This window comes from Hippocampus guttulatus, chromosome 15 (assembly GCF_054856545.1).
Source record: "Hippocampus guttulatus isolate MCC_2025c chromosome 15, RoL_Hgut_1.0, whole genome shotgun sequence".
Lineage (NCBI taxonomy): Eukaryota > Metazoa > Chordata > Actinopteri > Syngnathiformes > Syngnathidae > Hippocampus > Hippocampus guttulatus.
The window spans coordinates 9,361,987-9,379,062 of NC_141275.1; the positions used below are offsets into that span (position 1 = coordinate 9,361,987).

The following is a 17,076-nucleotide window of genomic DNA, read 5'->3' on the forward strand; positions in this document are numbered from 1 at the left end:
TTATTGGGAATCATTTCAGTTTAAAAATGTATAACACTGTCACGTAATACTTCACAATTGCATCATAGTGAAGCACCATATTTGTCCAGCATATACTGTATATTTTTTAATATCTCTCGATATCTTTCAATCACAGGCAATAGGTCCCAGTGCTGAGTGATCAATCTAGACCAGAGGTTAGCAATGCTGGTCCTCGAAGGCCCCTATCCTGCGTCCTTTCGATGTTTCCCTCCTCCAACACCTCATTCAGTCGATCAACTCATCAGCAGTCTCTGAAGAAGCCTGATGAGAAATGATCATTTGAATGCGATGTGTTGGAGGGCCGAAACGTATAAAACGTGCTGAATGTGGGCTCTCGCGGACCAAACTTGGTGACTCTTGATTGCGACCAAGATACATTTTGAGGTAGTGCGCTAACTCTCCAGGAAAAAAAACATTTCTGGTTAAAAATCAAGGCAGTTTAAAACAAAACAAAAAAAATGTCGGGATGCAGTTTCCCCTAATACAAACTCATGTTATTTTGCTAATTGCGCATTTCCTTGTCATCTGTTTTACAAATGAGCCTGCGGAGTATACAGAACGCTGGCTAAATGCGAATAATGTGAAAAGCATGTCGTTTTCTGTATTTAAAGCTCTCTTAGGTGCATTTCTGTGGTGACAAGGTTAGGGTTATGAAAAAAAATTATCTTAACATGGAAGTATGCACAGCTGCCATAAATATAGCATGAGGAAAATGCATATTTGGTCCTGTCACTATAGCCCCTGCCTAATCAATAAGTTATATATTATCTTGGACTTCAAGCGATCAACATGGACCTTCAACTCATTAGTAAAATGTTTGCAGAGTAAAGAGGTCAACCAGTGTGGCAAGGAGCGGTCATCCTGGGTCGGGGTGCAGTGGGAAGTGATCCAATGAATTTGTCCGAAAATTATTGTTCATTACTTACAGCTAAATTTTTGTTCAACTATCTATGCCAGTAACGTATTGTGATAAGGCAGAATTCTTAAAAGCGCCGCCATTAGACGGGAGAAGGTACGATCAACCCGCGTGAGCCCCCGTTGCCATTCAAACATGCGGGAGAAGCCATTATTTTCTTTGATCAGCTTTGTGTTCAACTTGATTTTCAAATGTGGCACTTTTTTAATGTACTGTGTTAAGGGAAGTTTGCTACCTGCGGTGTAGCCCCCTGCTGGCCATTAGAATGAATGCAATATTAAGGCACTTCCATCAGCTTGTCTTGACAAGCCCGAAGGTCAAATGCATCATTAGCTGCCGTAGTCAAGTCCGGTTTTTTTTCTTTACCATAATATATTCTACCGTGCATCCCCACTCGTCTAAACCCCCCGTTCGGATTAAAATTGCATTTGTGGAATATAATTGAAGCATAACATCCACCCCTTTTTATGCATCTCAGGGGGCAGCAATTTTGCAACTTGCTGTCGACTGAAAATGACATATGACAGTGGCCAAAGGCTCAGCGTGTGAATGTCACATGACCAAACCCAGAAAAACAGATGAGCCATGTTAGTTGTTTACTCGGGCCGTCAGGTGGATTTGTCAAATTTTCTGACAAATGTTGGCGAAAATCAAGGGGTGGCCTCTGTCATAAGCGACATCTTACTTCACCCAACAAGATTGATTTTGAGAATATGGAAGTGAATTATGTGTGACTATTCATACTCATATGGCTTTTTACACGTTCAGTTACTACAAACGCAATCTAAATGAGACTATTATGTTTAGACTCGTGGGGGCTAATAGAAACATATCAAGATGATTTTTGACTTGACTTGGACCTTTAAAAAGCCTCCATGGAAACATTCTCTTTGGTGAATTTACAGATCTAGTACCAAAAAACAAATTGACTGCCCTGTGTTTGGAAGGAAAATATGAATGGCAATTTGAGTTGTAATACTGAACGTTCATTGACATTTTCACCACTTTTGATGCCCGAGAATCCACAGCGGGCAATGCAAGAAATGATTCTGTCTGATCGGCAATGTTTTCTTTTATGGCAAATCCAGCATGCCGTTTTCCTCCAGAGCTTTCTGCGTCCTGTCATAGACAACTCCAAGGGCCCGAACCACCCGTCCCAGGACTGTGCTCAGCTCCTCCTGGTTCTGCACACACAACAGCCTGAAGAAAAATTCCCTCTCGGGCATGGCGATGAAGGCCAGCTCGGCAGCCCTGCGCACAAACCAGGTGTGGTGATTGGCCAGGGTGGTCTTGTAGGCCTCGCGGCACAGCTCAGATGGGCTCCTGAGCCGGCCCGCCACGGGGATCTCGGCCAGCTTGTCGAGAAAGAGCTTGAGCCAAAGCAGGGCTCGGTGCAGTCGCAGAAGAGTCCGACATCCGGAGTCCGTCTGGCGGTTGAAGTCCACTAAGCCTCGTTTCAACTCCACCCAGATCATGGAACGCACGGAGTGGTAAGCACCGGAATGCTCTGAGGGGTCCAAGTTCTTCGCTCCGGCCTCCGGGCTCCCTGTGTTTTCAGGATCTGGATACACCTCTGCTTCGGGGCTCGCCTCGGCTCGAAGGGCCAATTCCCGGATAATTGAGGTTTTGGTTTCAATCTCTTTCGATATAAGGCCAACCATGGGGCCTAAAGCCTCCATAAACCTGGAGGACACGCAATAATCATGAATCATCACCACCATCCTGACCATACACAATCCTAAATGAAATCATTGTTTCACAACAGGGTAGTAACGTCGTTTATCTCGTGTTCTTACTTCACAAGCTCATCCCAGCTGGACAGATAAGGCCGCAGCAGTACGTCTGATGTGAAAGCCGGCGACGCCAGCAGATGGGTGAGTAGCAGTGACACCTGGAAGATCTGTCCGGGGCACTCCTTCAGGACTTTGGGGTCCTCGGACACTTCGAAGGCACTGCTGTTGGACAGCAGGTGTGGCTAATGTGGCGGGTGCGGTTGGGATGGGAGATGCGTACGGGCAAGTCAAAGAAAGCCAATTCAATTCATTCAAATGAACTCCTTATGATGAGCTTGAATGGGTTCATTATGTCAACGTACCTCGTTCACTTGTTTGTAACCTTTTAGACAAGCGTCCCAGTGGTAATCCAAACCTCCATCTGCATTAGTGACAGTAAAAAAAAAAAAAAATGTAAATTTTTGTTTTGGACAGGAAAGCAGCCAAATTTTCTTCTGTTAAAAAAAAACAAAACACTGTAATAGTAGTATACTGCACTTCCATTAGATGGCACAATTTAAATAAACCTTCTAACCCCCTCCCCCCAAAAAAAATCCACACGTCATATTTTGCCAAAAACAAATATTTTCCTCAGGATGCTGGCCACTTTTGCTAAAAAACTACATCTACTACTACATCCCGTCATTGAATTCCACCCCTGGAATTAAATTATTACTACATGTCATGTAATCAGTCATTTTTTTGTGTGTGTTTTCTGAAAAAATGACTTATGCTGTTATTTTATGGAAGGTGACAAGATGCTATTATTTACTAGAGTTAGATGAGCTTCTTTACAAAAAATGTGCTTTGTATTTTTTTTCCAAGATCAATATCCTATATATATAATAATATAATCACATTTTACAATGTCACAATTTGGTCATTGTGAAAGCTGTGTATAATTTGATGACAATTGTCTTGCTTCATAAATTGGCTTTTTTTTCCCGGCTTTTAGTGAATCTTATGGTGTCTGTTTTGACTTAAGTTCCCAAATATATTCCTTGCCCCATAAAGATATCATTCAGTGGCTGCTTGACAACATAAACCATTCATCCCTGTGGCATGCCGCCTCAAGCGACTCCTTCTTTTCAATTCAATTTGGTATCGGGTGAGCATGTGCGTGAGCGGTGCCGCCACTCAAACATGTGACAGCCGACTGACTGATTTCGACCATACAGGATGAGAAAACCTCTGGTGTCTCCCCGCCAACAAGGGAGAGGTTGTATGGATTTATTGTACATTGCATACGTAAGAGAGAGAGAGAAAAATAAATTACTCACGGAGCCAAAGAGTGCCGAGGAAGAGCACCAGGACTAAGATAGCCAAGGCAGCCTTGCTCTTCACACCCATGTCGAAGTCCACTTTCTTTGCCCAGTATCTTTTCCCGTCTAATTCCTCTGCGTCTCACATGAGTCCTTGTCCCCTTACACTGCCTGTTACCACAATTACTTTCTTGGCCAGACCCCTTTGCCTCTGAAGCCCACCACCCCACCCTTTGCCCTGGAACCTTTCATACTCCTCCCCAAAGCCTTAAATCACAAGTTGTTTCCACCACTGTGCCTCTCCGAGCGCTCCCATCTAAAAGTGAACAAGTGCCGCCGCTGATTTTGCCGTCCGCCCCGCCGTCACGAGTCACGCCTGCAGATGCTTTTTTTTTTTTCCTTCTCTTCATTCACATGTCTTCCCCTTGCCTGCCTTTGTGTCTCAATGATCCCTTCAAGCTGCTGTTGCTCAACGTGAGAGGGTCCAGAGATCACTCCAAGATCATCAGTGGTTGGCCGATAAAGCAGAGACAACGCAGCGTGTCCGCCAGTAACCCCCCCCCCCACCCCTCTTCTTCTTCTTCGACTTCTCCTCCCTCCACATGCTTCTCCCTACAGTATGTACATACGCCTTATATTTCTTGGCCAGCTTGAGTAAACGCTAACTCTCTCTCCTCCCACCAACACCCCCCCCCCCTTCCTATTCTGTCTCTCCCTCTTGCGTTTTCTCCCCCCCTTCTCCTCCCCTCACTCATTCACACACAGACCATTGTCAGCATTACAGCCTCCAACATACATCACATGGTGGAAAACATGAAGCAAAGCCTCCCAACCTTTGCCTCTTTCTTTAATTTAAAGAAACCTGCATAGCTCTCTGCATTGATCGAACTAAGGTCCACATGTGTCAATGAAATTGTCCAAGCAGCGCGTTTGGTGTTGATAACACTTCCGACAGCCACCGTCAAATATTAAACATCTGTCACGCCATATCTTTGAATGTTGGATATGGAGGGGTTCCTACAGCTCTCACCTCTCTCCGGGAAATTCTCTTTATCACCAGCTTTGAACTCCCCCCCCTTGACTGGGCGAATATGAACCGGGCATTGAACTTGGCACAGTCAAGCAGAACCTCATGCACGTTCCTAAAGTGCAGCTTTAGAATGGCATTTCTCAGTTGAAGAGATGGAAAGAAGTGAAAGCGTTCATTATATGGATGGGAGGGGCTTTTATTCCATGCAACCAATGGCCGACGACCCCATCCGAAACAGGCAGTAACAGACGAGGGGAGACCGAATCCCCAGTGGGAAACATGTGACACACTAAGAAAGGCCAAGCCGACTCGGCTAAGCAACTGCTGTGATTTACTTTCTGGATAAGCAATAAATGGACATGATCTCAAGGCTAGGGAGAAGTCGGCCATTGTGCCATGCGGGACACCGCTGGGCTAGAACATGGGGTCCAAAAGCATCATACTGAGGGGATATGTTTATGTGTGGAGGTTCGGTAGAGTGGGAAAGGGGCATTTCATCACTCCATATCCCCAACTTGGTTTCACCCCACCCCGTGGCGGCACAGCTTTGCTCGAGTGAGGAAAACATCTCGAGTTTCAAAACATTTAACCACACGGCAGCAGAAGTCACTTGTTGAACGGTTAAGATTGGGTTTCTGTATAATTATTGACTATGGGTAACCAGATAGTAACAACGTGAATTTGAATGCGGTCGGTCTCGCCCCCCCACGCTGTGCGGATCTTCCACTCTTCTGGGAAAGCTTGGTACATGATGTTCGGGTGTGTCTGTGGGAATTGATGTCGATTCATCTGAAGTAACTTTGGTGAGGTCAAAGGTGACTGATGGTGGAGCTGAGGTAGAGATCAGATGTTTGACCATTCTTTCCATCTCTGATTGATGCGCTTGAGGTTGGAAATGACACAAGAAAGTGACACGAGACTTTCAAATGTATTAAGCGGCGTTATAAAAGGGGTCGGATTTTTCATGATGGTTGGTTTGTCTTTATTTTTGTTTTGACTTTTGTTTTTTTAAATCCAGTTAGTTCGAGTAGGTTTGCTGTTTTTTGTTCGTTTTTGTCAGAGCTGTGTTTTAGTTTCTTTTCTTTTTTTCTTTGCTGTTAAGTGTGTCAAAAGTTACCAAGATCCTGTGGAATGTGCAATATTGACGATTTGCTGGGAGGGGAGTGTGAAAAGGACTAATATCAAGAGCAGACTAAGCTGTTTAACAAAAGCCACTTTCATACCATGTCAGAAGCCAGCAAATTTGTCGGTTGACTGAAATAATGTACCAAACTCTCCAAATGATATGCTTATGCCGTGTTGTTTTGAGCGTTGACTTACTTTTTTATTATTGTCACATCATTTCTTCACAAACTCGCTGCGATATGTCACATGGTTGTCATTTGGCTCTTGTCTACGCATCAGATGTATTCCACTTTGCCGAGATTAGATAAGCAGCCTCCAGAACACAAGTTTGCCCCGCTCATCATGCCCGCCTTGTCCCTCTGAATGCAGATTGTTTAGTTGCAGTTCTGCTCTTGGACAGATGCAACCTTTCTTCTCTCTCGGTTAGTGTGAGACATGTAATCTGCCTTGTGCCAGCTCCGGTTACTTTAAGGAAGCCCATCTCTGTTGCACTTACTGTATATTTAGAAGTACATCACATACTGTGCAACTCACATGGCACATTCCAAAAATCGGTCTCTTGCCCTTGTCACAGCAGAGTGACACGACTTATATTACTCACAGCACTAATTATAAGAGCAAGTGTAGCACCTGGAATTGAATGTGCAAAGTCTTGGAGTTTTGAAGTTCTACTTGTGTTACTTCTGTTGAATTGTAATGTGAAAAGTCGCTAAATGTATCGTGATGAAGCGCTACAGCTCCGGTTTTTATCAGTATCATCTACCTCCAGGCTTCTGGCCCTCCGCTTTTTTGGTCTGTCGACACCGTCTCATTCCTGGAGCCTTGCTAGCAAAGTAGTGAGGCTCTTGTGTGTATACGAATACACTGGATATATAGCAGGGAGCCGAGCAGGCCTTTACAACCCTGTCATCTGTTCACCTTCCTGCAACACACAACTGCATGTATGTCACACCCTTTCTGTCTGAAACACTGACTCATTCCAATCCTTGCTCTCAACAAGGCATTGGCTTGAGACCCCAAACTGACCCTAGTAAAAATTGCTTTCACTCGCAGAGGCATCACATGCTCTGACATACAGGCCTATGTAGAAGGGTGTGGAGTGTCATTCAACATTGCATTTATTTGTCAATTTTCTTCACATAACCAAGAACCAAATTTATCCCTGAGCTGCTCTGCCTTATACTCAGATGTTTCTTGCATTTTGACTATCCTACATAGCTAAACAAAGTTACCAGTAGAAAACATCCCTTAAAAGAGAAGTCAGCCACCCAAAATTCTTCACCATAATATTGTTCTGGGCACCACTACTGTTTTGAGCCATTTCAGGGGGCAGCTATTTTGCCACTTTCCGTCGACTGAAAATGACATCACAGTTGCTTTGGGCTCAAGTAACAACCAATCGCAGCTCACCAGTTTTTTTAAGCTTAGCCCTGATTGGTTTTTAGATGAGAACCAAGCAATTGTGTTGTGATTTTCAATCATCAGCAAGTGGCAAAATGGCGGCCCCCTGAGATGGACAAAAAATGGTGGAATTTCCTGCTTAACTGATATTTCACGAATACGATCTTAATCGGTATCCCGTGTTTAGACTCGTGGAGGCGCAACCAACATTTTTGGGTTGACCTCCCCTTTAATGTGAAGCAATGTAGTTTAAGAGGCCCACTGCAAATTACACCATAAAATAGTTGCTAAATTCTTCGGGACCACCTAAAATGAGTTGTATTATCTATAATAAGGCAGGCTTTTATGACTCTTTATTTTTAATACATTTTGAGAGAGAGTCTGGTGGCGTCACTCCATATACTTGCTCTCTAATGACCATAATGATTATTATTGTGGGACGCTGGACTGTGACTTGACATTCTGGTTTAGTGCACAGCTGCTGCGTAATCTGAGTCCAAAGATAGCGACAGCCGGGGTGGGCTCACTAGAGGGGTTTGGTGCGGGGGATTTAGGGATCTTCCTCCACGTATTTACTCTTCCTCTCACTTTATGCTCCAATAGAGCTCACTACAGAGAGGAGGTTCTACAGCATGATGGCAGCATGCAGTTTGAAGCAAATTTTAGGGATTGGGATTCTTCTGGGGACTGTTGTTGTGCAAGGTAAGCATCACGTCTGGCACATTGTGACAGGCTTCCCGCGCCACTCATTTATTGTTGATTCATTTTATGTCTGTGACATGCAGTCAGCAGATCAGGTTTCAGAAGGAAGAACAACGATATATCTCACCACATTGGCTGTCACACAGATGCACACATTAGAGTAGATTGGCAAGTCAACGTGACTGTACTGTACATGGGCTGCTGATCCATCAATCCATTCTCGAAACCGCTGACCTAAGGAAAAAGGACAGACAGCTCTTTGGATTGGTTTCCAGTCACAGGAATTGTGAATGGGCGTTGAGTCGGAATTGCTCCCCGACTGACGGCATGAAAGTAAAATTTCAACTCGTGTGAACCACTGCTAATGGTCAGGCGGTACTGATGGAAGCAAATTACATGAATTGAGGAATTTCATGCATCTGCTGGGAAGACCCTGTAAGATTGTCTTTGACTGAATGAACCCAAGAATGATAGTTTGATGTATTTATGGACAAATAAATTATTAAGGATGGCTGTTTGTGCTCTGGAAAAAAAAAGAAACATGGGATGAACTTAATCAAATCAAAGTAATTCCGTCACACCCTATATATTATCGTTGACTGACAGAATTAATTTGTTAAATGCAATCTGAAATTTGTAACTTTATCAAAGCAAATTTATGAAGGTGAAGCAAACCAATTACTTCAAGTGGTTGGTTGAAATGAAAATTATTAAGTGTCATCCATGTCATTACTGTACTGACTGCAAATAAACATTTTTAGTTTGACCTGAAAGTCAAGGATTTGAACCCGCCATTGCTGAAAAATGCATGGATGATGTGCTAACCAGTCAGCCACCATTGCTACTAACAGAATGCATATAAAATGGGATCCACATTTTTTGTGTTGTGACGGTGACCGATCACCTTAGGTTGACATGAGGTCCTGTTTTGAGTGTGTCGTCTGTCATGTAATCTGAGCTCAGCATAGTGACAGCTGTGATAGAAAGAGGCAAGGGGTCAGAAATAACCTCTGCCTTTCTCTCTTTTGGTGTGTTGTGAAACTTGTATTTTTGTGTGGAAGCGCTTTTTTGTGAACGTGAAAGATGCTGGATAGTTTCATGATTGAAATGAATGGCCGTGCTGATAGGTTTAGTTTCATTACACTGTTAACTGACAAGGCATTAAGCTGTACCGTTTTGGCTGCTTGTTTACACAACATCAACATTTTGGAGCCTGTAAATGTCAAAATTGGAATTTCTTTCTTTTTTTTTTTTTTTAAATGGAAACGCTTATTTTCACAGAAAAATGAAAAGCACGCGCCCTCATGTGTTCAAACACAAGAATGTCAAAAAGTGTACAAAAAACGAAGAACTACTGCATGCAGCAGGGTCACTCAATGACTCGAAAAAGTGTTGAAAAGACAAAAAACATTAATTCAAGACGATATCAACTCCTCCCATGACATATTTTAACCCAGAACCTCTCGATTACAAGGCAAATGTGCTAACCACAAGCTTTTTGCTGCTCAGCTTTGACTATGTGCCTACTTTGTACTTGGGCCATGTCTGTCAGGGAAGATCAAATGGATTATGCTTGATTGAAATAAACTCGTAAAAATGCATGGAAGTGCATGAAATTTAGATGGAGAAATAAAGTCGTAGCGCCGAGTGCTGCTTTGGAGTCATTGATGTGTTTCTCCCCTTGTTTGACAGCCTTAATTTATTTGACATACAATTAAACGTTTGTGTTCCACAGATTCCACCTGGCAAGAACTGGCTGTGCAAATTTCCAAAGTGACCAAAAAAAAAAAATCATACATTGTTAAAAATGTTTGTTGTGACCTAAATGTGAGCCAGCAGGGCATGCATCAAAAACAATCCAAAACTCAGTTGGAGACAAATAGAGATGTTTTTGTTTATTTGTTGTTGTTGTTTTTCATTTCAACGTCTTGCTGCTTGCGTGCTTGTGTCCAAGTCCCACAGCTTTCGTTCTTCTCTAGCTGTGTCACTATCGTCTTCAGTTGTTTTGTGAATGCTGAGAGATAAGAATTTATTCCACAGTTTAATCGTGGAGGAATATATATGAATTGTGATAGCAGAATGCAAAATGTTTTGGGGTTTTTGGGACGCGTGCACTTTTCTGCTTTGACATTGTAGTTTAACATCAATTACTGCTACATTCTTAGTGGCTGGAGGATTATGGGAGACAGCCAACTCATCTAGTCATTGGGAAACAACATTTTCTTTGATATCAACTCATCGTCACCCTTGTCTGTTTTCCTCTTTGCAGTTCGGGGTAATGAAGAGTCGCAACTGATTGGAAAGATGCTCAAAGGTTATAACAAGAACATTCGTCCTGTGGTTCATCCTGAGGACAAAGTGGAGGTTCAAATCAAGCTGACCCTCACCAACCTGATCTCCCTGGTGAGAGCGCTCCGCTCCCTGTTGCAACAAAGCCCCGCTGCACATTAAAAATAGGATGGATGGCGTCTCGCGGAAAATCCACACTGTGTGATAAAATCAGACTTGGTAACACATGTAAAGTCTTTGTCAGACTGAGGGATTAGCCATGCATACAGTGAATTATCCTGAAAATATTTTTTGACTTTGTTCTACAGAATGAAAAGGAAGAGACTCTTACAACCAATGTCTGGATTGAAATAGTGAGTTGAATATTTTCAGAGCTTTGTTTAACATTCCCGGGCCATACTATTCACCACTCCGCCGGAACTCGTAGTAAATGTCACATGATCTCTAATGTCCTCCATAGCAATGGGTTGATTATCGTTTTGCGTGGAATGCATCCGAATACCCTAGCATTGATATCATCCGCATCCCCAGCAAAACTGTGTGGCTCCCTGATATTGTCCTTGAAAACAAGTAAGGGTAAACCGCCCAATGTCTCCTGCCTGCAACTTCATCACGACAACATTTTCGGCGTTTTAAGTCCTGCTTCTGTTACTCACACTCCGTCTCTGCAGCATCGACGGCAAGTTTGATGTGGCTTACTACACCAACGTATTGATTTCAAGTGACGGATCGATATATTGGCTTCCTCCCGCAATCTATCGCAGCACGTGTGCCATAGAGATCACCTACTTCCCTTTCGATTATCAAAATTGTACACTAGCGTTCAGGTAAGACACGCTTCATAAGAACAAACACACCCAGTGCTTGTACAGCAGATTATCCATGTCGGAATTTATTTTATCTCGTCAGATCACAGACATACAGTGCCAATGAAGTGGACCTAATTTTAGCTGTCGGAGAAACAGGCGAAAGAATTGAATGGGTGGACATTGACCCTGAGGCTTTCACTGGTGAAGGCCTTGCATTCTGGAGGATTCACAGACACTGTTTTCAATTTATTCAAAACAAACAAACGTGCGCCTTGTTCGATGTTTGCTTACTATTTTGTTTTTTTACTTCTTAGAGAATGGTGAGTGGGCCATTGTCCATCGTCCAGCCAGGAAGATGATAGACCAACGATACTCCCCTGATGATTTGGAATATCAGGAGATCAGTTTCAATCTGGTCATCCAGAGAAAGCCCCTTTTTTACGTGATCAACATCATCCTGCCTTGCTCGCTCATCTCGTCACTGGTCGTTCTAGCATACTTCCTACCTGCACAAGGTAAGCTAGGCCATCACTTATTTCTATTTTTTTGTACAATCAGACAGTCAGAAAGCACATGTACTGTAAACTGGGAGCATACAGAGAGTAGCTTTGTAGGTGAAAAGCTGACTGATTTGGCTTCTGGATGGCAAGTGAGAGATAGCCAAGGTTGTATATAAAACTATATATAATAAATGCAGTGATGTTAAGGTTTTACAAGTTGTGATAAAACAAAGTGTGAAATGCAGGGTTTTCCATATAGACAAAGAGCGGGGGCATTCATGTACAAAAGGTCACCAGTTGTGAAATCTGGTTCTGCATAAAACAAGAACATTTGCTCCGTCCACACTATAACCTAAATGATTACAATATGGAGAGAATATAGTGAGCTGAAGATGGACCCCTGAGGAACTCCAGAACAAATATTGACACTTTCGGCCATTGAACTAAATACAATGAGATCTTCTCAGACAGGTTGGTCACAAACAAACCAACAGTACATTCAGACAAAACAAAACATAAGAAAATCTGTATCAGAAGCCTTGAAGAAATCAATAAATAGTGCAGTACAGCACTGTAATTTATCCCAAAAGTCTGAGATATTGTTTAACACTTTCATGGAGCTACCGTGAAGCCAGAATGATATGAATATAAAATATAATTTCGGACAAGGATGTTCTTGAACTGAAAAGGATGATGGTTTAGGCTTCCAAATCTTGTACCACCTTTCGGGGATTGTACTTCTAAAATGTTTTGTTTCATATGTCATGATGTTTCATTTCTCCTGCACAGCTGGAGGACAAAAGCTCACGGTCTCCATCTCGGTCTTGCTCGCCCAGACTGTTTTTCTCTTTCTTATTGCTCAAAAGGTCCCAGAGACATCACTTTCTGTCCCCCTCATTGGCAAGTGAGTCTGTTTGAGGTTGTCAGTCACCAGACTTCCAAGTGCTATTTTAACTGTGATCCTACCCAATGTTTCTTCTGCTTTTGTGTTAATGCGCATTTTCGGTGTCCTTCTATGATGTCCTCCTTAGGTACATCATCTTTGTTATGTGCGTCACCACACTCATCGCTACCAACCAAATTGTGGTGTTGAACTTCTCCCTGCGCAGCCCCAACACTCACACCATGTCTCATCAAATCAAGCATGTAAGGGCGTCCATCCACCTAAATGGAGGTTGAAATACATTTTTTTTTTCACAAATCAGGTACAGGTACAATAACAAAGTATTTATACTTTGTCATGTCCCACCACTGCTTATGACACAAATCTATAGACGTCACCTGATTACTGTCAACTTTTACACTCCTTTGCCCGCTTTCAGATGTTTTTGGAGACGGTGCCCCGCTTCCTTGGTATGGCGTCTCTGCTGGATGACAACGAGGTGACATCAGAGGTAGATGGCATGAGAGATCGAAGACGAGACTCCTTCGGCCTCATGCAGAGAGCAGAGGAGTATGTGCTCAAACAGCCTCGCAGTGAGATGATGTTTGACAAGCAAAAAGAGAAGCACGGGCTGATGCAAGCGAACGGTGAGAAATCCGCAGATTCCAAGCAATCATCTGAGCATCTGTTACGCATGGAAGTTGATCGTGAAATATTTGTCCAAAATCTTGATGTCTGCTTCCCTCGAGTAGATGGCATTGACGCCAACACGACAGCCAACCTGTACAAGAGTTTAGCTCAAGCTGCACCCGAGATCAAGCAATGTGTGGATGCCTGCAATTTCATTGCAGAGACCACAAGACAACAAAATAACATCGGCTCTGTAAGTGTTATTTTTCACATGATCAGAGCATGAGTGTGTCTTTCTGTCATGTTTTGTCTTTTACTTTAAATTAATCGTATTTTGATTCCAAATCTAGGAAATTGAAAGCTGGGTACTGATCGGGAAGATGATCGACAAGGTGTGTTTCTGGGCCGCCATTCTTCTTTTCATCATCGGCACAGTGGGGATCTTCCTAACGGGACATTTCAACAGGGCACCCGAATGGCCATTTCCTGGAGAGAACAAAAAATATGTCCCAAAGTAAAATAAAATTAAAAAAAGAACAATTCGAATCTCCCGAGCCTGAGACTTCCCAAAAGTTCAAAAAATGCTTGTGAGAGGATGATCGTAGTGATATGCACATGGCTTCAATTTACTGTGCGCAACATCAAAGATGTAACATCGCATCACAGCACAGCCCCTGAGATTCCAGGCAGACTTGCGACCTTGATCTTCATCTCGATGGGAGTTATTTAGACAGGTCAGGTCTCATTAAAACATTTTAAATCATTATCATCATACAAATCATGCAAGTTTTATACGTATACTGTGTTTGCGGTATGAATTAAAGCAATACATTCTTAATGTTGTATGAGGTGGTACATGGTAAAGTTTAGTGGGGGGGGGGGGGGGTTCATAGTTTTGTTTTTTTCTAGATTGTATCATAATGTTGCCCTGTTTGTGTGGGCCTTTATTGACTCAATGCGTTACCACCGTCTCTGAAAAAGACTGAGTTTTTCTTTGCAGTACTATGTCTTATTTGAAGAACGTGGGTGTGGATCTTGAGCCAGCCAATTCATCAAAGCCTTATTGTTCTTACGATAACTTATTTATCAGGATACCTTGTCAGAGGAAGATTTACTCTGGGGAGCTAATGCCTTGATGTCATTGTGCTGTGTTTTCTAAATAAATAATTGAATACATGCATTATGACTCGCTGAGGACCCTTGTAACGCCTGTTTCTTAACCGGAAAATACATTTTATCTTGAAGGGTTTCATCAGAACAAAACTCTCTTCTAATGAAACACAAATAAAAACAGAATACAATGATTTGAAAATCCCTTTCAACCTATATTATATTGAAGACTTTACATATGAAACTTTCAAACGGATCCTTTAAAAAAAAATTTAATGTACTGTTTTTATTGACTTATTTTGAATTTGATGCTTGCAACATCCTCTCCGTGAGCCGTCACCTTACCGTGGTGGAGGGGTTTGTGTGTCCCAATGATCCTAGGAGCTAAGTTGTCTGGGGCTTTATGCCCCTGGCAGGGTCACCCATGGCAAACAGGTTCTAGGTGAGGGACCAGACAAAGCACGGCTCCAAGACCCCTTATGATAAAAAAAATTAAAGGATCTCAGTTTCCCTTGCCCGGACGCGGGTCACCGGGGCCCCCCTCTGGAGCCAGGCCTGGAGGTGGGGCTCGTTGGCGAGCGCCTGGTGGCCGGGCCTACACCCATGGGGCCCGGCCGGGCTCAGCCCGAAGAGGCAACGTGGGTCCCCCTTCTCATGGTCTCACCACCCGTGGGAGGGGTCAAAGGGGTCGGGTGCAATGCGAGCTGGGCGGCAGCCAAAGGCGGGGACCCTGGCGGTCCGATCCTCGGCTGCAGAAGCTAGCTCTTGGGACATGGAATGTCACCTCTCTGGCAGGGAAGGAGCCCGAGCTGGTGTGTGAGGTAGAGAAGTTCCGACTGGATATAGTCGGACTTGCCTCCACACACAGTCTGGGTTCTGGTACTAGTTCTCTCGAGAGGGGTTGGACTCTCTTCCACTCTGGAGTTGCTCATGGTGAGAGGCGCAGAGCAGGTGTGGGCATACTCATTGCCCCCCGGCTCAGTGCCTGTACATTGGGGTTCACACCGGTAGACGAGAGGGTTGCTTCCCTCCGCCTTCGGGTGGGGGGACGGGTCCTGACTGTTGTTTGTGCATATGCACCAAACGGCAGCTCAGCATACCCACCCTTTTTGGAGTCCTTGGAGGGTGTGCTGGAGAGTACTCCTGCTGGGGACTCCCTTGTTCTGCTGGGGGACTTCAATGCTCACGTGGGCAATGACAGTGAGACCTGGAGGGGCGTGATTGGGAGGAACGGCCCCCCCGATCAGAACTCGAGTGGTGTTTTGTTATTGGACTTCTGTGCTCGCCACGGATTGTCCATAACGAACACCTTGTTCAAACATAAGGGTGTCCATATGTGCACTTGGCACCAGGACACCCTAGGCCGTAGTTCGATGATCGACCTTGTGGTTGTATCATCGGATTTGCGGCCGCATGTTTTGGACACTCGGGTGAAGAGAGGGGCGGAGCTGTCAACTGATCACCACCTGGTGGTGAGTAGGCTCCGATGGTGGGGGAAGATGCCGGTCCGTCCTGGCAGACCCAAACGTATTGTGAGGGTTTGTTGGGAGCGTCTGGCAGAATCCCCTGTCAGAAGGAGTTTCAACTCCCACCTCCGACAGAGCTTTTCCCATGTTCCGGGGGAGACGGGGGACATTGAGTCCGAGTGGACCATGTTCCGTGCCTCTATTGTTGAGGCGGCCAATCTGAGTTGTGGCCGTAAGGTGGTTGGTGCCTGTCGTGGCGGCAACCCTCGTACTCGCTGGTGGACACCAGCAGTAAGGGATGCCGTCAAGCTGAAGAAGGAGTCCTATCGAGCCTTTATGGCCTGTGGGACCCCAGAGGCAGCTGACGGGTATCGACTGGCCAAGCGGAACGCAGCTTCGGTGGTCGCCGAGGCAAAAACCCGAGCGTGGGAAGAGTTCGGTGAGGCCATGGAAGCCGACTTCCGGACGGCTTCGAGGAAATTCTGGTCCACCATCCGACGTCTCAGGAGGGGGAAGCAGTGCACCACTAACACTGTGTACAGTGGGGATGGGGCGCTGCTGACTTCGACTCGGGACGTTGTGAACCGGTGGGCAGAGTACTTCGAAGACCTCCTCAACTCCACCAACACGTCTTCCTTGGAGGAAGCAGAGTCTGAGGACCCTGAGGTGGGCTCTCCTATCTCTGTGGTTGAAGTCACCGATGTGGTTAAAAAGCTCCTCGGTGGCAGGGCCCCAGGGGTGGATGAGATCCGCCCGGAGTTCCTCAAGGCTCTGGATGTTGTGGGGCTGTCCTGGTTGACACGCCTCTGCAACATCGCGTGGTCAACGGGGAGAGTGCCTCTGGATTGGCAGACCGGGGTGGTAGTCCCTCTTTTTAAAAGGGGGGACCGGAGGGTGTGTTCCAACTACAGAGGGATCACACTCCTCAGCCTCCCTGGTAAGGTCTATTCAGGGGTGCTGGAGAGGAGGGTCCGTCAGGAAGTCGAGCCTCAGATTGAGGAGGAGCAGTGTGGTTTTCGTCCCGGCCGTGGAACAGTGGACCAGCTCTACACCCTTAGCAGGGTCCTCGAGGGTATGTGGGAATTCGCCCAACCAGTCTACATGTGCTTTGTGGACTTGGAGAAGGCGTTTGACCGTGTCCCTCGGGGAGTTCTGTGGGG

At 44.8% G+C, this 17,076-nt stretch overlaps 2 protein-coding genes across 2 annotated transcripts; one reads left to right on the forward strand and one right to left on the reverse strand.

Annotated features, from left to right (window-relative positions):
- Positions 1-2: 2 nt before the first annotated feature.
- On the reverse strand, positions 3-4,179 carry gltpd2b (glycolipid transfer protein domain containing 2b). The gene is made up of 4 exons (XM_086131039.1): positions 3,990-4,179; positions 3,033-3,091; positions 2,734-2,912; positions 3-2,620 (listed from the first exon to the last, which is right to left on the reverse strand). Exons 1-4 carry the CDS (start codon positions 4,057-4,059, stop codon positions 2,011-2,013), a joined length of 918 nt encoding a protein of 305 aa, XP_085987165.1. The 5' UTR covers positions 4,060-4,179; the 3' UTR covers positions 3-2,010.
- A 3,909-nt stretch (positions 4,180-8,088) lies between these two features.
- On the forward strand, positions 8,089-14,534 carry chrne (cholinergic receptor, nicotinic, epsilon). The gene is made up of 12 exons (XM_086130894.1): positions 8,089-8,229; positions 10,499-10,632; positions 10,827-10,871; positions 10,979-11,088; positions 11,190-11,345; positions 11,428-11,528; positions 11,642-11,842; positions 12,617-12,731; positions 12,859-12,973; positions 13,150-13,357; positions 13,463-13,593; positions 13,691-14,534. The coding sequence occupies exons 1-12, from the start codon at positions 8,160-8,162 to the stop codon at positions 13,856-13,858; spliced, it is 1,554 nt and encodes a 517-aa protein (XP_085987020.1). The 5' UTR covers positions 8,089-8,159; the 3' UTR covers positions 13,859-14,534.
- Positions 14,535-17,076: the final 2,542 nt, after the last annotated feature.

Excerpts from the sequence above, each read along its gene's own strand:
- gltpd2b (XM_086131039.1), bottom strand. The coding sequence starts at position 4,059 with ATGGGTGTGAAGAGCAAGGCTGCCTTGGCTATCTTAGTCCTGGTGCTC. Across the intron at positions 3,092-3,989 it reads CCTCGGCACTCTTTGGCTCC|ATGGAGGTTTGGATTACCAC; the intron begins GTGAGTAATTTA and ends TCACTAATGCAG. Across the intron at positions 2,913-3,032 it reads GTTACAAACAAGTGAACGAG|CCACACCTGCTGTCCAACAG; the intron begins GTACGTTGACAT and ends CCGCCACATTAG.
- chrne (XM_086130894.1), top strand. The coding sequence starts at position 8,160 with ATGATGGCAGCATGCAGTTTGAAGCAAATTTTAGGGATTGGGATTCTT. Across the intron at positions 12,974-13,149 it reads TGTCTCATCAAATCAAGCAT|ATGTTTTTGGAGACGGTGCC; the intron begins GTAAGGGCGTCC and ends GCCCGCTTTCAG. Across the intron at positions 13,594-13,690 it reads AACAAAATAACATCGGCTCT|GAAATTGAAAGCTGGGTACT; the intron begins GTAAGTGTTATT and ends TTCCAAATCTAG.